Raw genomic sequence first — 27,601 nt, forward strand, 5'->3', positions numbered from 1 at the left:
ATTGAAATCCAAATTTATTAATTTATAGTCAATTTCAGTTAATTTCTTGCATGTTCCTGTTATTTGATAAAGTTAGATATTTTTAGATAATTATAATTTCTAATAAATTTTCTTTATAAATCCAGTGACCGATTTACATCACCCCCTCCGACATGATGTACTTCTATTTATCAAATAATATATTTTGCTTCATCCAAGCGGTAGAGATGCAAATGGGTCGAATCCAAGATGAAAGTTTTGCAATTTTTAGTTGTTTTGGATATGATTCCAATCTGAATTCCCTCCCATGTATTTAGCTATTCCGGATCTGAACCGTTTGCATCCCCATCAAGCAGGGTCAAATATGCTTTGGTTTAGATTTGGTTTTAAAGCTTTGTGTTTGAATTCAATTGAGAATAAGGATCCAACTAACACCCGAACCCAAATAAATGCAGCAGTACATCTAGGGGTGTCAATGGGTCGAACCTCTGCTAAAATGGGCAGGTCCAGAACCAGATCCAACTAGGAGGTATCAGTATAAATTCTGAATCCGAATCTGATTGTATCTTTCATAAGAAAAGCCCTAACCGGATTACATAAATCAGATGGGTCCATACATGATAAAATAATACCTTTTTAAGTTTTTTTACATTAAAAAATTATGGATCTTAATCAGAACTTGGGTCAGGTATAGGTTTGGTATAAAATATCATATACCTGGCCCGTTTAATAATCGGATCTTATGGGTCTGACCCGAATAGTTAATCTGACCCTTGTTTTGTTACCAAACCGTGAACCCTACCGAATCCAGTACAGGTCGGGATAGGGTCACACCCGACCCTTTGACACTCCTAAGTACATTTGAAAACAGATTTCTGCCGTCCATATCTGAATTTGACCCCGATTAGGCCAGATCCAGTTATGTTAATTTATTGTATCCGGAATCCGTTTACGTTTCACAATAGATAAGGGTTGGGGCTCCATGAGGGTCCTGCAGCCGGGCCCAGACTCGCAGCCCATGTACCCGATCCGTTAATGCGGCAGCCAACTGAAGGACCGAAGCGCGAATCCCCATCAGCTATAAAAGGGAGGCAGGGGCGAGGTGTTGTCTTTTCCCTCGCGGTCACAGACCTTGCGATCTTTCTTTTCTTTAGGGTTTCGAGAGTCGCCCTTCCTCGCCGTTGATTGTAGGGTTTTCCCCACGGATTTGAGGTACTCTCTCTCTCTCTCTCTGTGAATTGTTTTTCTGCTACGTTAATTTAGGTTTTTTGTGTGTTCTTTTTCCCCTTTTTTTGGTTTCCACCATGTCAAATCTTTCTTGTAACGTATAGAAGCGGTAGAGTTTTAGATGGATATTCTTTAATTTATCATTTGGTAAGGGGTTTGGATGATATGTTTAGTTTGCTGGTTCTGGTTGCTGCTTTGAGAAATGGGTGGTTGCCCTTTTCGCTTTTACTTGTTGAATAGAGGTGTGGGCGTTCTTGCTCTGTTGATACCAACGATGGTTGTGTGTCTTTTCGTGATACTTCCTTTTGAAAATGCTGCCTCGATATTTGCAGTGTTTTTTACTGACACGCTGCGATATTTCTCGCTGGCACTTAGCTAGAGTTTTTTTAGCATTGCAGATTTTATTTCTATTATCTGGATTGTTTTGGCTTAGACTACTTGGATATTTGCACCTGTTAACAACACTTGAAAACTAGCTGATACATGGAATTGTTTGGCTCGATTTGGAAATTTAATTTGATGACAAATATTACTCCTTGGTCGATGCACATGTTGGATATAATCATGGCCAATTTCTGCCATGATCGGATTGGGAAAAAACCTAATGGGATTGATATACGCCTAACAGTGAAAAAGCTAATAGAGATTATATGAGTGACAGAGAGTGGTGGGCTCCTTTAGTGGGTTTTGTAAAATTTGATCTTTGATGAGGCTCAACGTGATGCTTTTAGCTTCTTAATTAATACATACTGCATTGATGCTCATCCTTTATAAAAGAAGAATAAATTTGGGAGAAAAGGTAAAAAAGGGTAAAGGCGCTGCACAATGTTTTGCCTAGCTCATCTTACCATACTGTCTTGGAACTAGGGAAGTTGTTCCATGCTACGAATACTCCAGAGTGAGCCTGGAAGTTATGGTTACATTTGCAGCATCTTGACAAGAGGTATCATCTTTGTGCCTGAGCTGTTCCAAGAAAGAAAAATGAAGTGAGATGCAATGTTTATTTAGCTTCTCTAATAGTTCAATGGGATTTGAACGATAGAAGAAACTCTATGCTATGGAAAGTCCAAGATGAGCATGGAAGTTGGGATTTGTCTTATCAAAATGAAGTTTACTTGAAGTTAGATGTAGCAAGAATTAAACTTGTAAAGCTTTTATATTCTACTTATACATGTTCAATGATATAGACAGAGGTAAGTTTAAAAATCATTAAAACTTATTTTCTTGGCATCTAGGGAGTTGAGAGGGATTGGGTGTGACTTGGATGAACAAAGCTCCTTTTCATTTGTACCTTGGTTGGCTTTGACTGCATCAAGGTAGGTTAGGTTGTTATGCAACTAGTTCAATACATCTGCCAAGTATGTTGTATTGTTTTACCTAGTGTGACAACCCCAACTTATCCTCGTGAAAAGTGATTTTTTTTTTAAAAACAATTGCGGGAACCAAAACCTAAGGATATGGGGCCTCACAGACTTAACAACTACCAAACCACAAGTGATCTTTACATTGAACCAACTAACGAATAATCAACTTTATTAATCAATAAAATGAAAGTCATAGATCAAGAATAAAATAATATATGAGAGCCACACTCTCAAGAAAAATCATAATTAGTCACGCGATCTTGCAGGCTCCATGTGGCATCACCGAGCTCCAAGTCCTAAGAAAAACATTTGAAACACCGTGTAAGAACCATATATTCTTTGTACGAATTCTTCTGAAAAACCAAATAAAAAAGGAAAAAGCATAAATCAAATTTATGCAAATATTCAGAGGAATATAACAACCATCTCATAATCTATTTATCATTCAAGCATTTAAAAAGCAAGTATCATGCAATAACAATTTCTCACATGAGACAGAACAAGTAAAAATGCATGAACTAATGCAGAATAATAAAGATGCATGATTCAATGCACATGCATGAATGAATTATTAAGTTATTATTAGAGTTTTCTTTTGCATGCATGTCCCTATTAAATGCATGCAATTTTAGTTTCACTTTTCATTAAACCTACAGATACTTAAAACCGGCATAATAATTCTTGAAGTTCAAGATAAATTCTCAGTTGTAGCTTAATACACAATTTGTATTTTATTACTGGGTTTCACACTTGCTCCTCGACCAATATAAGGAATCAACATCATCCATCGGAATATTAGAAATCAACATCTAATGTCTGAACATCAAGGAAATCAACGTCCACTGATGTCACTTTCTTTGTATACCAATAATTCACAACACTACTCCCGAGAAAAGTGACTGAAAACTCTCTAAAATCGTGGGCGAGAGGCGAACCATTATATCGTGTTCGGGGGCACAATCACACACGGAGTTTTAGTATTCTCATAGTTTTCCCAAAATCGCCATCTAGGATTCTCACAATATGGAAAGGACATTCAGGAAGATAATTAATTACATTGTTTATCTCTTTTATCTTTTTAACAAAATCAAGTTCTTTAAACAATAACCGTTTTGCAAATCAACATGCAAAACCCAACACAGAACCTGACCCGCTACAATTTTAACAGTGCAATTAAATTAGAAAGCCAATCAATTTTAGAATGAATGCATAAAACAAGTCTTGGAGCAACACATGCTCCTGACCCACATGGCCTATAGTGGTTCACATCTGACCACCAATGCATCTCATGCAAAATCCGTAGTGATCATGCACACTCACACAGTTGTTCAAAACATGCTCACAATGCACATTCATTCACACACAACAAGAATGTACATATAAAAGAATTTGCATATGCATATGAACAAATGCTTGCAACGTACATTTTCTTCATGATCCATTTTATGCATAAACTCTCAAATATGCACATAATCATATTCATGCATATAATAAATTCCATAATTTTTCATGTGTATGACATAAGCATTAGCAAGTCAAACAAATCCAAAGTATGCTTATGTATCATTTCAAAATTTGCATACATCAATTTTAAACATGATCATATTCATGCATGAATTCAATTGTGCAAGGATTACTAATCGAGCCAACCACAAGGCAGATAGAATTTCCAATTCAGATAATCATCTTCCCAATAGATTTGGACCAGATTTGCATATACAAGAGACTTGGCAAGTCTGGCCAGATTTACCAATGCCAAAACAATGCGAATCTTATCAAGTTTGCACTCACTGGGAGTTGGCGAAACTGCTTAGGTTTGCACTCAAGCAATGTACTGCAAATCTGATCAGATTTGTACTCACTGGGACTCAGCAAAACTGATAAGGTTTGCACTAAAAAAATGGTATTTTTAAATCAAACGCAACATGTTTAAATCAAACACTTCATATTATTAGATCTAATGTCAGACATCTAATTAACATGCTATTAAATCTGAAAAAAAACAGTCATCACATTAACTACATAAGGTAGATCCAATAAGCATCAAGAATAACATATACAGATGAGTTTAAAATATCACGACAAGAAGAGAATTTTCTGCAGCAGGTCTGGTCTGACTATTGGTAGTTGACATTTATAACAAAAAATCAGGTTCAACGACATGCTGGTCGCAGCATGTTGTTGCTGTACTAGAGAGGGCAGCAGCATGTTGTTGCTGCACATATATGCACAGTAGCATGTTGCTGCACAGATATACACAGCAGCATGCTATTGCCGCACGAATATGAGCAACAACATGCTGCATACGTGTGCCCAGCCACATGCTGTTAACAGCATATATATATATATATACATACCGACTTACTTGCAAATAAATATATAAATTCAAGTTTACAAACATGATCAACATTCTGATCGTATATGCATGCACATTTATGAATCAACATTTGAAAGAACATATATTTGGCAGATCTTGACAGAATTGTCAACATGTGCAAATCCTCAGATCTGGCCAGATCTGTCCACATGTGAAAAAAATTAGCATATCAGTCCATGTTCATGGAGTTCGGCAAAAATCTGATCCAGAATATGTCTACATGTTGTTCGGCAGATCTGATCCAAAACAGCCTATGCAGGCTGTTTGGCAGATCTGATTCGAAACAACATATGCTGGCTGTTCGGCAGATCTGATTCGAGACAGTATATGCACATGAATCAATATCAAGATATTCAAGTATATGAAAATAAAATTCAACGAATCTGAAATCAGAAAATATTTTTCAGATGCATGTTCAATCTCAAATAAAAAAATCAGCATCTATGGAATTGGGATCATACATATTTTTAGAAATTGATATTCTAGGAAAATCGACACAACAAAAGGAAAATAAAAAATCATCACTCTATATAAGAATATATAGCATTTTAAAAACAGATTTTCCTTTTTCCCATGAAAGATTTATGCATAAATCGAGTTATACCCATTTCTTCCCCGTTTGAACTTAGAGAGGAACTCGTACCTTGGATCAAAGACGGAAAAAGGACCAGAAAATCTTTGTCGGGTGATCAGAACGGAAAGGACCCTCCTTTCCTCCTCCTTCTCTCGTTTTCCTTTCTCCTCTCTTTTTTTTCTCTCTTTCTTTTCCCTTCTTCCTTCTCGCTCTCTCCCTCTCTCTCTCTCTATAGAAAACGAAATGTAGAACTCTATCTCTCTCTAACAAATCCTATTTATCCTCTTATTATTACTTATTTTATTTTTTTTCTATTAACTAATTTGGGATCTATCTAGAGTACCTATCTAAGTAGAGTTCTACCAAATGTGGAGCTCCACCATATCCTGATAAATAAAAATTTGAAATTCAATTAATTAATATTTTTCTTTTAATTATCCCAACAACATTTGGGCCTTTTTAGAGGGTGATGCCCCCCTCTAGAATCCCTGCATAATAGGTAGAGTTCCACAAATGTAGAACTTTACCATATCAAAAAATAGAAATTTCAAAATTTATTAATTATTATTATTTTATTAATTATTAACTATTTAATTATTAAATAATAAATTTTAAGAATGTTTTCGAGGATATCTCCCTCCTCTGGGAGTCTTCTTAACATGAAATTTACTCAATTTAACCTTTTTAATTGAATTTAAAACTTTAAATTGGTTCGAATTAGATTTCATATCTGGATCTGGATCCAAAATCTAAATCCATATGGATCTCAACTTGGACCAGATCTTAATTAATATGGGTCTTGGATTAAGTCTAGATCCATATCAACTTGGATAAAACAGATCGAATCCAATCCAATCCAAAACTGATAACATAGAGGAGGGTCATTTTTTGAAAAAAATGCGATTTTTGGACTAACCATAGCCAAAAATTCGGAAAAATGAAATATCAATATTTTCATAATTACGAGACGCATCTAATGATATACTACCTAATTTTTGCTTCCGAATTTTCCTGAATTGAACCCAAATTTTGCTTGATTTTAAAGGTTAAAAACAAAAAGTTTTACAAATCTTATTTGTCTTGTTTTGGTCTTCTTAATGGGTCATGGGCCATGCCCAGACTTAGCTGACGTCACTTAAAAACGAAGATTTTGATCAACTTACAAAATATTTCACCAAATTTTCAGAAATATCAAAATCTACAATGAAGGAAAAACACACAATATTATAACTTAAGTGTGATTCAAGGTTAGCATATGAAAGGCAAGCTTCCTGTGATAAATGGGAAGCAAATTTTTGGTTTGATCTTGAATTGTTTCCTTAAGCTGATGATTGGAGTAGAATTCTATTATGCAATGTGATGCTTGCAACTTAGAAATTAGAATCTGCTGGACAATCCTATTGGCCAGTTGTTTTCCATTTTTGATGCGTGGTAACACCAACATGGACACTCCTTGGGCTCTTCTTGTAAAAGTATCTTCAACGAGATACTATGATCAAGACTTTAATATTCTTGATGATAAACACGTGTACACATGCATAATAAGAACTCTTAGAACACTTGTGCACAAAAGCACAACCCACTAAATCTCACAAATGCACAAAGGCATAAAAACACTTTATTAATCACTTGGGCTTTGACCCAAAAAAGCATAGAAGATACAAGGGGAGAACCCCTATTTATAACAATCATAAAGGAGCCTTGGAGGGGCTCCACTCACACGGTCACAAATGTGACCGTTGGAGGGGCCCAACATCTATTTGAGTGGGCCCCCCAAGGTACCTTTTAGTACAAAAGGAAAAGAATAAAAGAAAAATAAAAAGAAAATACAAAAAAATAAATTACAATCACATTCATGAAAATGAATATGCGTAAAATAGTGAAAATGACTAAACTACCCCTGTGACTAAAATAAGAATATATTATATATATATATAAATGGATAGGTACATATATATATATATATATATATATATATATATATATATATATATATATATATATACACACACACACACATCATCCTTTATATATATAATACATAAGATTACATGGTTTCATAATATAATTTAACACCCCCCCCCCTCAAACTTAGGGTAAGATGACCGAAAGTTTGCCAAGGAGGAAATTGAACCGCGGAGCACACAAAGCTTTGGTGAAGAAATCTGCCAACTGAGATTCTAAAGTTACATATGGAAGATCTATAACTTCTTTCAGATACGCTTCCCGAACATATTGACAGTCCATCTCAATGTGTTTAGTCCGCTCATGAAAAATATGATTTTTGTCATGTATATTGTACTCTTGTCATCACAGCATAGCTTGGTGAGCCCTTCTATTGTGATCCCCATGTCTTCTAATAGCTGATGAATCCATATAATTTCCATGGTAGCAGTCACCATGACACGATATTCGGCTTCTGTTGAGGATAAAAACACTTTTTGCTGCTTCTTACATCTCCATGAGATCAACAAGTCTTCTAAAAACACACAAAAACCAGTGGTAGAGTGACGGTTATTTGGGTTACCTCTCCAGTCAGAGTCAGTATAAACAATAATTTTAATTCAGAAGAAGAGAATAAGAATACTCCCTTGTTTAGTGTACCCTTTATATATCTCACAATCTGCAAGATGGCACTCATGTGAACTGATGTTGGTGCATGTTGGAATTGACTTGCAATATGAACTGCATGAGAAATATCTGGTTTAGTAATACTCAGATACATCAATGATCCCATAAACCCCCCCCCCCCCCCCCTTAGGGGGTGGGATCGGAGAGGGGAATGCCATCATCAATCTTCGTTTTAGCTCCTACTATAGCAGGAGTTTCACAAACTTTATCCTCAATAATACCTGACCTGTCAATAACCTCAGATGCAAGCTTAGTTTGAGACAAAAAATACCCTCTATGAGAGTATGCCACTTCAATACCCAAAAAATAAGTTAGAAATCCCAAATCAGACATTTCAAATCTATCCTTTAAAATTGATTTTATGCTTTTAACCCTTTTAGTATCACTTATGGTTATTAGCATATCATCTACATGCAAAAGAATGAAAATCCCTGCATTGGTTTTTCTAACGAACAAAGCAATGTGATGCAGCGTCTTCGAAGGAGAAAGGAATAGATGCCCACCGAAAGATCGGTGTGGCTTATGTTTTTATTTTCAATAACATCTCAATAACAAATGGGAGAACAACGAATAGTAAATGAAACAAAAAAACAAAGACGATAACTGAAAAAGGGAAAAGAAAGGAGTAAGCAATAACAAAAGAATAAAGTTGCTCTATTGTTAATCTTCTCTACCCCACGAAACCCTAGGAGAGGGTTTTTTAAAGACTATTGCTGGACCCGGGTCGCGGGTTCAGTCCTGGACCCGAATCGCGATCCGGGTCAGCTCCCATCGGTTGCTGGCTCTGTGCTGTCCGAACCACACCACGCCTAGAGTAGGTGCGCAGAGGTACGTCCCTGCGTCGCGGCTCCGTACCTGCAATGGGGTCGGACACGTGGGTCCGGTCATCTGCCCTTTGTGGTGGATCGGGTGGCCCGATGGATCCAATCGGGTCCTGCCCTGCATCATTCTCCCCTGGTTGGGAAGAAGTCGGCTTTGACGACTTGTTGTCTCCACAATAAGCATATAGATCAGTCACGTTGAAAATAGGGGAAATATGCCAATCGTCGGGCAGCTGAAGGGGGTAGGCATTCACACCTAGTCGCCGAAGGATCTTAAAAGGACCGTACTTCTTAGGACTCAATTTGCTATAGGTGCCTACTGGAAAGCGCTCGGGATGCAAGTAGACCCAGACTAGTTGATCGACTTGAAACTGGACATCACGACGACTTTGATCTACGAAAGCTTTGTAGGCCTCGTAGCTTTCAACAAGTTTGGCGCGGACTTGTCTGTGGATGTCACACATATATTCGACAGCATCAAATGCGTCTGGAGCCAGAGCTGGGAGATCGGACACAGGGGCTAGGTCGACGACATGGGTGGGCGACCGACCATACACCACTTGGAATGGGGATTTACCTGTGGAACGGTTAATGAAATTGTTATATGCGAACTCGGCTTGAGGCAACACGAGATCCCAAGTTTTGACATTGTCCCCCACTAGACTCCGTAACAGGTTTCCTAAGGTGCGATTGACAACTTCGGTTTGGCCATCTGTTTGGGGGTGATATGCACTGCTGAATTGAAGCTTGGTCTTCAATAAAGCCCACAACGATTTTCAAAAATGGCTCATAAAACGCGTGTCACGATCGGAGGTGATGGTGCGGGGTAAGCCATGAAAACGAGCGACGTCCTTGAAGTAATAAGAAGCTACTAATGAGGCGTCAGTGGTTCGCTTACACGGAACGAAAATAGCCATTTTGGAGAACCGGTCAACAACAACTAGAATTGAATCAAAACGACGTGGAGTTCTGGGAAGACCTACGATAAAGTCCATGGATACGTGCTCCCACGGTCGCTCAGGGATGAGTAACGGAGTATACAGGCCACTATTCTGACGATGACCCTTAGACACTTGACACACATGACACCCTTGAATGAACTTGACCACGTCTTTGCGCATTTTGGGCCAAAACTATCGTTCATCTAATAAAGCGAACGTCTTATCATGTCCAAAATGTCCAGCTAACCCTCCCTCATGTAACTCGGAAATCAACTGAAGTCTAAGGGAAAAATCAGGCACACATAACTTGTTCCCACGAAAGAGGTAACCATTATGAATACTAAAACGGTGGTCGACGGGGTGATCTGAAGAGATGCACCCTTCCCAGACTTGGTGGAAGTCAGGATCCGTCGGGTATAGCTCCTTGCACTGCCCAAACCCAATCACCCGCACTGACATAGTCATCAGAAGGCTATTTTTTCTACTAAGGGCGTCAACCACCTTGTTCAGAGTACCTGATTGATGACGAATCGTGAATGTGTACTCTTGCAGGAAGCTGACCCACTTGGCATGGCGAGCACCTAGCTTCTTCTGACTATTCAAGTACTTCAATGCCTCATGATCCATGTATAAGACAAACTCCTTATAAATGAGATAATGCCTCCAATAACGAAGGGCTTGTACAACGACATAGAACTCAACGTCATAAGTGGAATACTGGCACCTGGCCTGAGTCAGCTTTTCACTAAAGAAAGCAACAGGGCGGCAATTCTGACTCAATACGACACCAATTCCCACTTTAGAGGCATCACATTCAACCTCAAAGACTGCACTGAAATCAGGGAGAGCCAAGATGGGAGCACTAGTCATTCTTTCTTTGATGATCGTAAAGGCTCTTCCAGCCGCGGGTGTCCAATGAAAGCTAGTACCCTTTAGGCACTCCATGATGGGGGCCATGAGGGTGCTAAAATTTCTCACGAAACATCGGTAAAAAGTGGCTAGTCTTTGGGGTAGGCCAATCGACAATCACGCGGACTTTTGCGGGGTCGGCCTTGACTCCATCAGATGACACAATAAAACCTAAGAACATGACATTGGACGTCATAAACTCACACTTTTTCGCATTGGCATACAATTTTTCCTTCCTCAAAATTTCTAAGACTTGACGCAGGTGGCTCAAATGATCGGACAACGACGAACTATAAATCAAAATATCATCAAAGTAGACAACAACAAACTTCCCAATACACAGACGCAAGACTTGGGTCATCATGTTCATGAAGGTACTTGGGGCATTAGATAACCCAAACGACATGACTAACCACTCATACAACCCATCATGTGTCTTGAATGTCGTTTTCCACTCATCCCCCACCCGTATACGAATCTGGTGACCTGCTTTTTAAATCTATTTTAGAGAAAATGGAGGCACCAGATAACATATCAAACATATCGTCCAAACGGGGAATGGGAAAACGGTATTTGACCGTGATGCGATTGATCGCGCGACTATCAACACACATGCACATGGACCCATCTTTCTTAGGAGTGAGTAAGGCGGATACTGCACAAGGGCTAACACTCTCACGAATGAAACCCTTTTGCTGTAATTCCTGAACCTGTCTTAATAACTCGGTATGCTCGGAGGGGTTCATGCGATATGCGGGAAGGTTGGGTAGACTCGACCTCGGCACAAAGTCAATGGCATGCTGGACTACCCTTGTCAAAGGTAATCCATTAGGTAGGTCATCCGGCATAATGTCGCGGAACTCCTCTATAAGAGGGGCGACGTCCGTGGGAATGGACACAGACGAACTCATCAAGGGCTTTGCCGCCAGGGCATAACAATAGCCATCTTCCTGACAATGGTTCAAGAAAAGCCGGTACGAGAGGCTTGCTAGCCTGGGGATTCACTCAGGTTTGTCCACGGTGGGAAACCCGGTCTCTTTGATAGGGAGAAGGATTATCTTATGGCCATTAAAGATAAAAGAGTATGTGTTCTTGCGGCCATTGTGAGTTGTCTGGCGATCAAACTGCCAGGGACGTCCCAAAAGGATGTGACACGCGTGCATAGGGGCTACATCACACCACACCTCATCGTGGTAGTGTTCCCTCATGGAAAACTGGACTAGACATCGCTGAGTGATGGGAACTTCGTTTCCTTTCTTGAACCAGGCCATCTTATAAGGTTGGGACAGTTTCTCGGTGTTGAGTTTCAAGGTAGAAACTACACTCTCAAACACCATGTTCTCGCATGCCCCGGTATCAATGATAACATCACAAGCGTGACCCTCACAGTTGCACTGGGTCCTAAAAATGTTATTCCTCAACCATTTCGATGGGGCCGACTCTCAGGGTGTGGTCAACACATGACGGATGGACAACAAACTTTCGACGTTACCGTCGAACTCTATAACTTCCCTCTCATCCTCGTCTTCAACTAATGACTTGCTCTCACTCTCACTCTTAGATGCTGACTCTACAATACCTTCAACAAGATGGGTGTTCTTGCTCACGGTGGGACACTTAGATGCGACATGCCCTAACTCCTGACATCTTAAACAACGAAGGGTCGACTCACTAGGTTTGGCTTTGGACCGGGTATGGAAAGCTGGTCTTGACTGGTCAGGTTTGCTAAAGTCTGCTCTAGGCTTTGAATCACTAGGGGAGCTTGCTCCCCTGGTTGGGAAACCCGACTTAGGTCGACTGGTGGGTTCACTACGGGAAGTCCTATATTCTTGCCTCATTTTCAGCTTTTCCTCGACGTTCATGACGTAACTGCTGGCCTGATCTAATGTCTCAACTGTGACACAACTAAAATCATCAGAAATAGCAGGGCGGAGACCCGAAATGTACCTCGTGACCTACTGGCGGGCTGTTTCCTCGATCTGCACACGCAGGGAAAGACAATGAAACTCCACAGTGTACTCTGCCACAGTTCGGGAGCCTTGACGCAGGGTCAAGTACTCCTTGTAAGCTCGCTCGTCGTGATCTAAAGGCACGAATTTTGATTGCATCAATCTTTGCATCTCCTCCCATGACTGTACGCGCTCTAATCCCTGCCGCTCTCTCGATCGCTGCAGCTTCACCCACCATGTCTGTGCTAGGCCTCTCAATCGAGTAGACGCTAGAGAGACACGACGATGTTCAGCGATGGTGTGATAGTCGAAGAAGAACTGCACGGCATAAGACCAGTCGAAGAACTGCTCCGCATCGAATCGCCCCGCAAACTCTGGAAGATCCAGCTTCACTCCGTAAGTGGAGGAGTGTTCTGGTGCTCTCTGTTGTCGAGGCTCCACCATTCCTGCAGGATGCTCGTTCCAGAAACTGTCGTCGTCCCATACTGCTTCATTGTCCGTTGTGCGGTACTGCTCGCCTGGATGCTGGTGCTAACGAACTCTACCGAGGGGGGGTCGGCGGTCAGGGCGCGCCGGTTCCTGCTGACACTGTCTCGGTCTGGCTTGCCCGTGGGCGGGCACCATCTGCGGTCGGTATTGGGGTACCGGGATGACGGGAAGTCCAAGGTAGGGTGGAGGGTTCGGGTGGGTCTCGGGTTCCTGGCGGGTAGGGTTGGTATAATATGGGTGTGGGTTAGGAGTCTGGTGTTGGGTCGGATGTTGTATTGGATTCTGGGTCAGGGTTGGGTTGACAGATTGGTTTGGGTTTGGGTACAGGGCCTGGTGGGTATATTGATGGGTTGATTCGCCCGATGGGATGTGGATCGGGCCCATTCCTGCACTACTCGTCAGACCCAGATATGAATAGGTTGGATTGAGGGTCGAGTTGTGGGGATAAGAGGCTTGGTTTGAACTCGATCCACGATCCATAAGATTATGGGTCTGGTTTTGACCCGGTTCAAATCCAAACTGGAGCTCCTTCCGGGTTCGATGTGGGTTTGGGTCGACATGGGGTCTATTTTGAAGGTCAAAATTAATAGGTTGAGCCTAGTTCGGGACCGCCCGCGAACCGGAACCAACTAGGTAGGCCGGGTAAAGGTGTTCTAGACCCAGACCCGCTCCCTGAGACCCAACGGCTGGTCCCAGCGAAACGGGCCTGTGCCCCTGTTGTAGCGAAATCTGGATTGGACCCTCTTGGGTCTGGCCCAACCAAAAGGGGCTCGCCTATTCCCGCTCGTAGGGGTGCGGTCACCGCGCGGGGGTCGGGAGGGAAAGGTGAATCTCTCCCGGGTCGGGCTGACGAACCCGGTTCTGGGGCAGGGCCCAGCATGACGTTGGGGCCCTGCTGACCCAGCTCGATCTGCGGTGCAACCCGCGCACTACCCTGCCACGAGCCAGGGCCTGCAGGTGGACCCAGCGCAACGCTGGGGCCCTGCAGGCTCGGGTCGACCTGCGGCGCAGTCGCAGGGACACGCGACCACAAGCCCAGACCTGAAGGTGGACCCAGTGTACTGCTGGGGTCCTGCAGGTTGGGCCCGACCTGTGATACCAATGCAGGTGCTCGCTGCCTGGGGTGAGGTACCACTACTAGGGGGTTGCTGCTCATCGGGGCTCCCTGGTGTTGCTGAAAAGTGCCCAGATCAGGGGTGGATGCTGGCGCCGGCAGGAAGGCAGCGACGCGACCTTGCTGGAGTTGCGTCGGCTGATGGGGTTCTGCAACGTTGGGAATCAAGCTTGCGGATGCGCCATCAACGAGGTCTGCCCCCGGTATTGCGCACAGTTCTTGGTGCGATTCGAGGGCTGTCAAGCAGTCATCAAACCCATCCAGCCGCTTTGATAGGCCGGCGATATCTCTACTCATGCGCAACATATTCTCCTGGATTTTTGTCAACACGTCCATTACGCGCAGCATTGGATCGTCGCTGCCAGCCTCCTCACGCTCTTCGCCTCGTGCCGGATCGGTCCCCGCTTCAAGAGTCATCTCGCTGATGAAGGTGGACGCCGGAGCTCTGATACCACTTTGATGCAGCGTCTTCGAAGGAGAAAGGAATAGATGCCCACCGAAAGATCGGTGTGGCTTATGTTTTTATTTTCAATAACTTCTCAATAACAAATGGGAGAACAACGAACAGTAAATGAAACAAAAAAACAAAGACGATAACTGAAAAGGGGAAAAGAAAGGAGTAAGCAATAACAAAAGAATAAAGCTGCTCTATTGTTAATCTTCTCTACCCCACGAAACCCTAGGAGAGGGTCTTTTAAAGACTATTGCTGGACCCGGGTCGCGGGTTCAGTCCTGGACCCGAATCGCGATCCGGGTCAGCTCCCATCGGCTGCTGGCTTTGTGCTGTCCGAACCGCACCACGCCTGGAGTAGGTGTGCAAGGGTATGTCCCTGCGTCGCGGCTCCGTACCTGCAATGGGGTCGGACACGTGGGTCCGGTCATCTGCCCTTTGTGGTGGATCGGGTGGCCCGATGGATCCAATCGGGTCCTGCCTTGCATCACAATGCCAGTGAAACAGGATGAAAAATCATTTTCTAACATTACGGAGTTAAACCTATCATACCAAGCCTTGGGAGCTTGTTTTAAACCATAAAATGTTTTTCGAAGGCGAAGCACTTTCCCTTTGGGAGTCTCCATTCCTGGTGGAGCATCCATGTATACCTCTTCATTTAAATCGTCATTTATGAAGGCATTTTTAACATCCATTTGATAGATGTTCCATTTGTTAATTGAGGCAACATTGATGAGGCATCGAACAGTGATCATTCGGGCTATAGGGGCAAACGTTTCTTCATAGTCAATCTTGTATTCTTGACTATATTCCTTTGCAACTAACCCAACTTTATATCTCTCAAGAGATCCATCGCTCTTAGTCTTTACCTTAAATACCCATCTACACCTTATTGCTTTCTTACCCTTAGGAAGAACTTGAAATTCCCAAGTTTTTATCTTGTTGAGAGCTGAAAGCTCACATTCCATTGCTTTCGGCCACTCATCATTCTTTTTGGCTTCTTCGAAATTCCTGGGTTCTACATAGGAATGAATGACGCTAAGACAAGCTCTATGTTTAGGAGTAAATGAATCATAGGAGATGAACCTAGAATGCATCTTTCTATTTCTCTCAGTTCTTCGGAGATTTTCATCATTTGTTGAATTGGAATCACTAGGTTCACTGCATTTTTCAATCGCACTCCTAAAAGTGTTTATGTCTCTATGGGTATATGATATAGGGTCTCTCGATGCCCCTTCATCACTATGTTGGGAGATAAGAGGATGAAAGGGAATATCTTCTTCGTCTTCTTTATCATTGGCCTCATTAGGAGTGAGTTCATCATCACTATCATCATCATGAGCTAATAATTCAAATAAAAAGGAGTAATCCATGTTTTCTTTAAAAGGTTTACTTCTTTCAAAACCATTAACATTTTTCAGAAAACTCACATTTCTGGACACATATAATTTATCATTCTTAATATCATAACAACGAAACCCTTTTTGGGTTTATGAATATCCAAGAAAGGCGCAGACAATGGCTTTTGGTGAAAGCTTGTCGTTCTTGTCAGTAAGAACAAAGCATTTGCAACCGAAAATTTTCTACCAACTATAGTTAGGTTCTTTGGTATACAACATTTCAAAAGTCGTGATATTGTTTAAGTTTTTCGAAGGTAGCCGATTTATTAGATAGACAACCGCTAAAGCAACTTCAGCCCAAAAACCTTTTGGAATGTTTTGAGAAATAAGTAGAGTTCGAGTTGTCTCTATTATGTGTCTATGCTTTCTTTCGGCTAAACCATTTTGTTGAAGGGTTTTCGGACAAGATCTTTGGTGAAGAATACCATGAATTTCAAGATAATTTTTTAATTCACTTGAAAGGTATTCCCCACTAGAGTCAGTTCTAAAAATTTTTAGATCCCCATTGAATTGAATTTTAATCATCATATGATAGGTTTTAAAAGTAAAAAAAACTTCATATTTGTGTTTAAAAAAATAAATCCAACAATATCTCGTGTAGTCGTCAACAAAAATGACATAATATGCAAAACCTTCTTTTGATAAAACAGGTGCCGGTCCCCATACATCCGAATGGACAATTTCAAAAGGTCTTATTGTAAACATAGATCTTTGACAAAAAGGTAATTTTTTCATTTTCCCAAGTATACAATTGTTACAATTGAAATCACTTTTACATTGACTTTTAACAAAAGGTAAATGGGAAATTTTTACAATATTTGGATGTCTAAGTCTCTTGTGTCACATATTAATATCCTTTTGTTGGACAACATTATAAAATGGGTTGTTTGGAATTTGAAGAGAATCGACGTAGTAAAGATCGCCCTTCTTAGAGCCTTCCCCAATCAACCTCCCGGACCGACAATCCTGTATCCAACATTTGTTAGATGAAAATTTTATATCACACCCATGATCCGAGAGTTGAAAAACCGAAAGTAAATTTAACTTTAATTTAGGTATAAATCTAATTTTTTGAATAAAAAAACCTTGTTTTTCAAAATTTTCAATTCCTTTTACTTCAAGAGATGTTCCATCCGCGGTTGAAACAAAGGACGAGGAGTGATTATTTGAGTAATCGGAAAAATAACTCATACTTGGGGTCATGTGAAATGAAGCACCCGAATCTAAATGCCACGATGTTTTACAGGAAGGAGAAGAGATTGACATGTCAGCTTCGAAAATAGCCCATTTGAGAAGAGGTTAAAGAACATCTACAATTTGTTGCAATGAGAGAGCTCCATTTGAAGATGATGAGCACTCTTCCTTTTGAGGTTGGGATGTGGTAGCCATGGCTAGCAACTTCTTCTATTTTGGACATATTGACTTGATGTGCCCCAGTTCTTTACAAAAGTGGCACAAGAGCTTGTTATAATCCCTCTTTCCTCTTTGACCGCTTGAACTTTGATTTTGATTCTTGAAATGAGGAGGCTTGTAGGTCCTTAAATTGCTCTCCGGTCTTGAAACAACATTAACACCTTCATTTTCTTCATTATTGAAAGGTGTTGCTAGAACACTTGGGTTATTCTTACTTGTACCCATACGTGTCTCTTCCCCACTTAGTTTAGTAATTACATCTTCAAGAGAAGGGGAAGTGAAGACAGATAGAAGAGACAATCGGATTTGTTCAAATTCGGGCCTAAGCCCATTCAAAAAATTGAAAAAAACGATCTTCTTCTAATTGCTTGTGCCTAAGCTCAATAGCCTCTCCGCTCCATTTGGGTTCAAGCATGACAAGCTCATCCCAAATGGAAGACAACTCTGCGAAATACTCTCTAATAGTCATTTTTGTTTTTTCAAGGGTCAAGGCTCTTTTTTGAAGATAATATTTGTGGGACAAATCCCTTGAAGTGTGCATTTTTTCAAGGTATTCTCACGCTTGAGAAGATTTCTTGAATTTTATAATGTTGGCATTGATTCTTGTCTCCACGGACGAGAAAATCCATGAGAGGATTTTGAAGTTCCTCCTCTCCCATTCTTCATGTTTTTTGCTATAATCTTCAAGAGTCTTGGCTCTTTCTTCTCTTTTAGGAATTTTTATTTCTCCTCTCTCCATCAAGGTGTTCTTAGGCTCCGATTCGGGAATCGAGCCTTTGACATAGCCCCAAAGCCTTTTTTTTAATATGTGCCTCTATATTTACGGTCCAAACGTGATAGTTGGAGCCATTAAGTTTAAAGCCGAGAGAGAAATGGGAGTCTTTTTCACCCATTGGAGAGGAGAAATGAGGAAAAAAGATACGTACCTCAAGAGATTTTTAGATCTTTCTTGGTGGAAGAATCTTCTAAAGTATCGGATGAACAAAAGGATCCACCCCAATCACCAAATATTTGAGGGCACGTTTTTTTAGGCACCGGAAAAATGTGAGAATCCACACGATCTTTCTTTCTCCAACCTCGCTTTGATACCATGTAAAAGTATCTTCAATAAGATACCATGATCAAGACTTTAATATTCTTGATGATAAACACGTGCACAATAAGAACTCGTAGAACACTTGTGCACAAAAGCACAACCCACTAAATCTCACAAATGCACAAAGGCATAAAAACACTTTATTAATCACTTGGGCTTTGACCCCAAAAAGCATAGAAGATACAAGGGGGTAACCCCTATTTATAACAATCATAAAGGAGCCTTGGAGGGGCTCCACTCAGACGTTTGAGCCCCTCCAACGGTCACAAATGTGACCGTTGAAGGGGCCCAATGTCTATTTGAGTGGCCCCCCAAGGTACCTTTTGGTACAAAAGGAAAAGAATAAAAGAAAAAATAAAAAGAAAAGAAAAGAAAAATAAATTACAATCACACTCATGAAAATGAATGTGCGTGAAACAGTGTAAATGACTAAACTACCCCTACGACTAAAGTAAGGAAATATATATATATATATATATATATATATTATATATATAAATGGATAGATACATACATATATATGTATGTATCATCCTTTATATATATAAAATACATAAGATTACAAGGTTTCGTAATATAATTTAACACTTCTCTCCAACTTTTAACTCGCTAGGTGCCCTTGCAATGTATGGTTGTTGGGATCCACACATGTTCAACATTTAAACATACCCATGAGCTCATTAAAATTTTAGCCCAAGTTTTTTTTAGGTTTATCTGCATCTACTACAAATTAATGAGTTAATTTTGAAATCATATCTTTATGTTTTCATATTAGGGGTCAAGTGTTTTGTTTACCTTTAGTCTCTCATACACTACATTGCTGGTATGAAACCTTGCCTGTTGATAATTCAAAGTTCAAGATTCACTTTATACACTCACAACATTCAAACATTGTGATGTTTTTAATTTATTGCATTTTACAATTTTCAAAATAAATAAATAAAGTTATCATGATAAAAGTGAAGAGAACAACTTATGAATCTATTTAGACAATATATCATTAGATGAGGTACTTTTCATGTTTGGATGTATTTTCATAGAGAAAAAATAATGACTCATATTGCAGGATAACTTCATGATAAAAATTCAAACATTTCGTTAGATTAATTTGATCAGTGCCCCCCCCCCCCCCCCCCCCCCCAAGATTTTTTTTTAAATTCCGCAGCCCATTTCATAGGGATTTTTTTAAAACAAAAAAAGGACCAAAATGACCCTGGGTGAGGTCAACGCACCTAGGGTCGGGTTGACCGCACCCAGTGCTGCACCCGCGTCGACGCGGGTGCGACACCCTGCTAGCCAAATCCTTGTGACATAGGTTAGAGCACTCCCCCTTTTTACATCCTCTCTCTCTCTCTCTCTCTCTCTCTCTCTCTCTCTCTCCTGTTGAAAGGAATAATAAGGAGACCCACCAGGTACATCCCTCTCTCACCCGACCCGCCAACCCGGCTCTTAGGCGGGTTCGGGTTGGGCTTAAGCCAACTCGTTTAATAAACGGGTCGACCTGCCTAACCCGTTTATTAAACGGGTCGGGTTCGGGTTGGGGGTATGCCAACCCGCCAACCCGCCAACCCGGCTGACCCGTTTAATAAACGGGTTAGGCGGGCGGGTCAACCCGTCTGCCAACCCGTCGACCCGCCAACCCGACCCGTCAACCCGACCCACCAACCTGACCAGCGAACCTGAGAACCCGTTTACCCGACCCAACCCATTTATTAAATGGGTTGGCAGGTCGTGTCGGGTTACCCGTTTATTAAACGGGTCGGGTTCGTGTTTGCCACAACCGACCCGTTTAATAAATGGGTCGGGTTCGGGTTGAGGTATGCTGACCCGACAACCCGTCGGGTCGACCCGCCAACCCGACACGATTGCCACCCCTACCTAGAAGTCCTGGGTATCAATACAACCGACACTCAAAAGTCTAACAGACCTATTTTATATGTATGGAAACAGCCCCCTTTCTTCTCCTTCTTCTCCCTCCTTTCTTTTCTTCTTCTGTTCTTCTTCTCCTTCTTTCGATCTTCGGTGTTTATTTAAGATTTTATTATTTTTTATTGGTTGTTGCTTCATCAATGAAGCATTTCTTTTATTTATTTATATTTTTTAAAGTTTTTTTTAAGTTTTCAATTTTTTTTCAAGGCTTATGCCTCACTTCATTTTTTGGTGGAGCGCTTCGCTATGCCTTAACACTTTTCACAACATTGGTTGTAACACTCTCATTTTGGAGAGTTTTGACAAATACCTTTAACTTTTGGTTGTTAATGGTAATATGCATTATATGATGATGACATGATGTTGAGGAATTTAATTGTTACTGATTTTGTTACTTATTTTTTCATTGAATGCTCATATTCTATTTGTTATATACTTAGGTAGATCAAGTTTTTGCATTAATGTTACTTTTACATTTTATTCTCATATTTTTCGATATTTATTTCAGATTTCCTATTTCTTATTGGTTGTTGCTTAACATTTCTTTTATTTATTTGTGTTTTTAGATATTTTTTAATGTTTCTTAAAATGTTTTAAAAATATATTTTTGAGGCTTACGCCTCGCTTTATGTTTTGGCGGAGCGCTTCGCTAAACACTTTTCACAACATTGTATTGCACTAAAACTTGATGATAAAAGATTCAAGTTTTCTCATTTGAGTTAATTCACTCCAAAGCATGGTTTCAAGTAAAATTAGTAATGAGTCAATGATAAAAATGCCAATATTGTAGAGTTGTGATGAAGATGGGTCCTAATGAATGCATTCCTTATATATATATATATATATATATATATATATAAGAAAAAGGTAGCTGCCTACAGTGTATTAGGCAAACATGGACGAATGCATATGGTGTGTCCATGTGTCCATCACGTAAAAGAAAAAAAAGTGCAACTAACCTCTAGAGGCACTTTTCAAGGCCCACTGAAGGTGTTTAGCAGTGGTTGAAGGGTTTTTGAGTGGCATTGCACATGTGCCCCATTATTGTTTAACTGGTATTTTCTGTGGGCACCTATATATATAGATAGAGAGAAAGAGAGAGAGTTCCATGATGTGGTATTGGACAAAAGAAAGTTTAGTATCTTAAATCATACTCTTTTAGGCACTTTTTCCCCTTTCATTGGGAAGATTAGTTTTGGCCTTCACCATGATGCCACCTTTATGAACACTTGTGAATAAGGTGATTTCGTATCATGTATTTTTTCTTGTTAAACAAGGCATTGTTGAACAAATGGTGATGTGGTATTGGACAAAAGAAAGAAGGATGTGAAACCAAATATAGCTGATTAATTTATAAACACCAATAGGTACCTAACTATAGGTAGCCTTAGGGATCACGCTGGGAAAATTGGTAGTTTGGTTGAGCCTTTTGTAGTGGAATGTACTATTATATATTTCAAAAGTAGAAAATGATGACAAATCCTTAGAGAGGGATGTGCGGTGACTTCAGACTTTAAGAGATCATCCTCAAACTATGCTACAAGTCTTTGTCAAACTGAACTTGATAGTTTTCACATAGGGGTGGCAATTTCTGACACGACCCATCAACCCGACCCGCCAACCCGCCTCTTAGGCGGGTTCGGGTTGGGCTTAAGCCAACCCGTTTAATAAACGGGTCGACCCGCGTAACCCGTTTATTAAACAGGTCGGGTTCGGGTTGGGGGTATGCCAACCCGCCAACCCGATCCGTCAACCCGACCCGCGAACCTGAAAACCCGTTTACCCGACCCAACCCATTTATTAAATGGGTTGGCGGGTCGTGTCGGGTTACCCGTTTATTAAACGGGTCGGGTTCGTGTTTGCCACAGCCGACCCGTTTAATAAACAGGTCGGGTTCGGGTTGAGGTATGCTGACACGCCAACCCGCCAACCCGACCCGATTGCCACCCCTATTTTCACATGATGTCACATGGGTGCGGGTGCGGGGATGCGACACTTTAAAAAAACATGGGTGCGGAGGTGCGGCAAAAAAAAAAAATCAGACCCAGGTCGGATTCGGATCCGACCCGGATCCAAACCCGATAAAACATACCTTGTGTGCTTATTTAAAGCATGCAGGGTAGGGTTTCTCATTCGAGAAACCCTCCCACGCTTCTCACTCTCTCTCCTCGCTTGCCTTCTCCCCCCGCCACAAGCTCCCTCTCTCCTGTTCGTTTCCGGCCACCTGACGTCGGCAAGCCCCATGTCTGGCGAGCCCCAAGTCCGGCGAGCCCCATGTTCGGCGAGCCTTGGATTTCCGGCCACCCGACGTCGGTCCTTCCTGTGCCAGTGATGTGACCTTCGGCCCCCTTTCAGGTGAGCTCCCACTCGCCTCTCTCTTTCCTCGATGTCTTTTTCTTCTTCTTCAGGCGAGCCTCCCTCGACGATTTTTTTTTTTACATAAATGACCCTGGGTACGATCACGCACCCAGGGTCAGGTTGACCGCACCAGGTGCCGCACCCGCACGTGCACCCGCGTCGACGCGGGTGAGGCACCTGGTTAGCCGAATCCCTGTGACATAGGGGGTACACAATCAGGCCCTTCTCCAAGGCTTTGGTCGTTATCTTATTGGCGGCAAGAAGACGAACATTCAATAGTTGGCAATTGAGAGATGGGAGAGTTTCAATGAGCATATTATAAAGACAAGGAAAAAAAATCAAAAGATGTTTTGGATTCCCATCTGGCATGCATACATAAAAACAGAGCCTGACAAAATCTAACATCTGTGGAAATAAATTGATCTGAATTGCATAGCATTTTAATGTTGACCCACAGATGTACAAGATACTTGTAAGATATCTCTGAGATATTCTCTTACATTTTTTAATGGTTGTGCTCTATTATCCTTCTTTTTTTGTCATTTGTTTACTGGATATTTCTGCACTGTGCATTGTGGAAGGTCAAGTGCATTTGATGCTTATTCTCTGTCTTTTCTAGTCAAATTTCATCATCTATGCATACCCATGAGTTTCTTATAATCTTATTGGGCCTTCTTTATATAAACAGTTTTCTTTTTATTGGTTTCATATGTTACTGTAAAGCGTGCTTTCACTTACAGACACAGTCCTACTAGATGGGAAGATTTGCATGCCACAAGTCCCAAATTAAGAGTAAAGGGTAGTTTAGATTGTTGACAGAATTGGTCCCTGACAGAGAGAGATGCAAGGGAATTGGAAATGTCCAATTTTGTATGTGCATTATAATTGTTTCATCTTCCAAGTTAATGACCTTGATTTTCTCTGTATGAGCCTCTGAATTTATCTACTCATCTTAATTGTTAGTTCCAAAGTCAAATGGATATGAATCTACATGCATGCTTGCACACATGTATACATGAATGCTTGCGGAGGGGTTTGTCAAACTTTGTTAGCTTATCTGAGGCATTTCCTATTATTTCTTATGATTTACTTGGGTTATTGTGTGCTTGATTCTAACTTTTTGCTTCCAAGTTCTGATTTTGGTTTTGCCTCCATTGACAGCCAACTAATAGTATCTGGTTATACTTGTTTTGTGGTTACTGTGATTAAGTACTTTGGTTGTTTTGATCATCACTGGAGATTGAATTAATTATCAACTAATTGTTTCATCAGTTAGAGTTTTGTTTTCATAAAATGACTTTATTTTATTTCCTGTTCTTTATGTTATGCTAGATAGAGAACATTTTGTTCACAAACCGTGCCTTATTGTGTCACTCATCAAACATCCATTTTATTTACTTATAATGTTTATTTGGTAGTTTTCAGTCTCAAGATGGCGGAAGAACCCAAAGTTGTAACGGAGGATGCCAAGATTGATTTATTTGAAGATGATGACGAGTTTGAAGAATTTGAGTGTGAAGGTAAGATGTATCTCACCAAACATCCTGTTGCTCATATTGTTAATAAGTTTTCCTGTGGCTAGTTGTCACTTTGCTTTGAAGCATCTATTCTGCTGGTGCATTGATCTGGTTACTTTGAATTATTATAGCTTTGCTTTTTGGCTATAGATCTGCCATTATTTTTTTAAATCAACGGTGGACAAAAGCTATTTGAATGTCTGTCGTTCAAACATGGTGAAAATTGTGTCCTAGAAGAGATGGATGTGTGTGTGGATTATTTGTGTTCTATGAAGGTTTGCTACTAAATTCTCTGCTCAGCTGAAATCGAGTCTTGTTGTCGTTGAAAATGCAGAATGGGATGATGACAAGGAAGAAGGGAAGGAAGCAATACAGCAGTGGGAAGACGACTGGGACGATGACGATGTCAATGATGACTTCTCTCTTCAACTGAGGAGGGAGTTGGAAAACAACTTGGAGAAGAAATGATCATTTCCTTCTCAGCCATGTCTTTGGTCCCTGTAAATTTTTTTATAAGATGGTGATTACGTGATATATTCGCACGTTAAGGGTTGTGGATTGTTCCAATAGCTTCAACTGACAATATCTAGAAATTTCCTACTAAACTCGGTGTTTAGTCTTTTTACTTGTGCATGTTTCTTTTATTTTTCATCTGCTAGTTGATTCATGGGGTGCTATAAATCTCAATGGCAAGTTGATTCATGGTTGCAATTAATCTCACTGATGGTAGTGTTTTACTCATTGGCACCCTTGGGAGGGAGATTTTCTCGCTGTCGATGTGCAAATTTGTGGGTCCGAAAGTGAAGTTCTAGTCTGAAGGCTAGGAGTCAGCTTGTAGTCTGTCCAATCAATGGGCATTGCAAATGGAGTGGGTTCAGTCAGGGTCTCGTCCAATCTTTCAAATCTGGCACTCGTGCTGGTTCCGACTCGGCTCTCCAGTCCGGCATTGAAGTTGCCTTCGAGTAATTTATGGCTAATCTTCAAACGGCTACGGGAGTTTGAGGGTTGATTGATTGATAAGGGCTAGTCGTCCTTTTCGAATTGCTCAAAATTTCTTCAGATGTACACTGGTTTTTCTAGTTTTCAAATGCCCTCAAAATTCTCATTCGACTTAGGCAAGTAAATTACTCAATGAAGTTTATAATATCATGAAATGTGTTAGAGGTCATTTTAGTATTGGTAAATGACCGTATTGTCTTTTCAAAATGGTGTTTTCTAAATGCTTCACAATTTGCCACTTTTTTTTTATTGTTTTACGACATTTTTGTTATCTGCAAGTCATTTTTGCGAATGTTCTCAAAATGTGCAAACTGACTTTAACTAAATACTCTCTCTCGATGTGTGTTCGCAAATATAGTGACTTTCGTAAATCATTTTTGTGAATCTCCCTAAACTGTGTGAATCTTCTTTAACTATATTTTTTGAAGCACGTTTGTAAATATCGTATGATCGGCATAAATTTTTTTGCAAATGTCTTCAAAATATGTTAACTTCGTTTAACTAAATAGTTTAAAGTACGCCCGCAAATACAATATAACATTCACAAATCATTTTTGCAAATGTCTTCAAAATGTGTGAACCTCGTTTAACTAAATACGTTTGAAGTATGCTCGCAAATACAATACAACCTTCACAAATCATTTTTGCAAATATCCTCAAAATGTGTGAGCCTCTTTTAACTATGTTTTCCAACATACATTCACAAATATAGTACAACCTTCATAAATTATGTTTGAATATTTCAAGAGTTGATCGAAAGATAAGGAAGTTGACCAAAAGAATGTTGTAACTTCGTTGGAATGCTACAAGATTAATTTTACAAGAATTACAACAAAGAGAAGATGGAAAAAGGTTAGGGTTCTAAAAGAAAAAGAGTTAGGGTTTTAACGAAAAACAAACAAAAAAATAAAAAAATTTGCAAAAACTTTATGTATGAATCAAAAGGCATGCAAATGTAAGAACATTTACAAAATGACATTCAGAATGATTTGTGAAGGTCGTACTATATTTGTGGATGTACATTGGGAATATTTAGTTAAAGAATGTTTGAATTAAGGACAAGTACCTTATCCTGGTGATCGATGAGTTGATGGACGAAATGCATGGAGCACATTACTTTTCAAAGTTGGATCTACGATCCGGCTACCACAGATCTGCATCACCCCATATGATATGCATAAGATATCATTCCAGACTCATGACAGTCACTACGAGTTCCTGATGATGCCTTTCGGTCTCTCCAACACACCATCAACCTTTTAGGGTCTGATGAATGACATGTTTTAACCCTACCTTCGATGGTTCATACTAGTCTTCTTTGATGACATGCTGATCTACAACCTCTCATGGGAAGACCATATACGTTACCTGCAGATTATCTTGGAGACTTTCGATGAGCATCAATTATATGCTAAGCGGACCAAGTGTAACTTTGGTTAGTCCCGTATCGACACGTTATCTCGGGCCATGGTGTGGAGGTAGACCTCAAGAAAATCGAGGTGATGAAGAGTTGGCCATTAGCCCAATCACTCAAGGGATTATGGGGATTTTTCGGCCTTACCGGGTAATGCTCAGATCGCCCACCCCCTGACGGTCCTCCTAAAGAAGGATGGCTTTCATTGGAGCCAAGAGGCTACCATGAACTTCGAGTTCCTTAAGGAGGCCCTGACTCGACTGCCCATTTTGGCCCTATAGGACTTTATGAAGACTTCATGGTTGACACTGATGGACCGAGCCTAGTATAGGGGTTGTTCTCATGAAGCAGGAACACCCCCTTGCTTATTTCAGTAGGGTCATTGCAACAAAGAAACATGGTTTGTCCACGTACGATTAAGAGTTCATGGCCCTAGACAAGTGACGATCGTATCTAATTGGTTGACATTTTATAGTTCAGATAGATCACAGGAGACTCAAGTTCATGCTTGAGAAATAGGTGAACACTCTTACCCAGCAGAAGTGGGTCTCGAAGCTCTTGAGGTATGACTTTGAGATCCAATACTGCAAGGGGGTCGGTAATCAGGTCGTTGATGCCCTCTTGCGGCGAGGACACGAGGACAAGTTGA

General features: G+C 40.6%; 1 protein-coding gene across 2 annotated transcripts; it reads left to right on the plus strand.

Moving 5' to 3' along the window:
- The first annotated feature begins 1,083 nt into the window (after positions 1-1,083).
- On the plus strand, positions 1,084-25,250 carry LOC149811871 (protein DELETION OF SUV3 SUPPRESSOR 1(I)-like). Of its 2 annotated transcripts, none has more exons than XM_089993221.1 (3): positions 1,084-1,191; positions 24,441-24,542; positions 24,874-25,250. In XM_089993221.1, the coding sequence occupies exons 2-3, from the start codon at positions 24,455-24,457 to the stop codon at positions 25,005-25,007; spliced, it is 222 nt and encodes a 73-aa protein (XP_089849347.1). In that variant the 5' UTR covers positions 1,084-1,191; positions 24,441-24,454; the 3' UTR covers positions 25,008-25,250. The 2 variants fall into 2 exon arrangements, with proteins under 2 accessions (XP_089849347.1, XP_089849348.1); XM_089993222.1 differs by having other exon boundaries at positions 1,087-1,191; positions 24,448-24,542.
- Positions 25,251-27,601: the final 2,351 nt, after the last annotated feature.

The sequence above is a fragment of the Nuphar pumila genome, chromosome 17, assembly GCF_984573655.1.
Source record: "Nuphar pumila chromosome 17, dmNupPumi1.hap1.1, whole genome shotgun sequence".
NCBI classification, from domain to species: domain Eukaryota; kingdom Viridiplantae; phylum Streptophyta; class Magnoliopsida; order Nymphaeales; family Nymphaeaceae; genus Nuphar; species Nuphar pumila.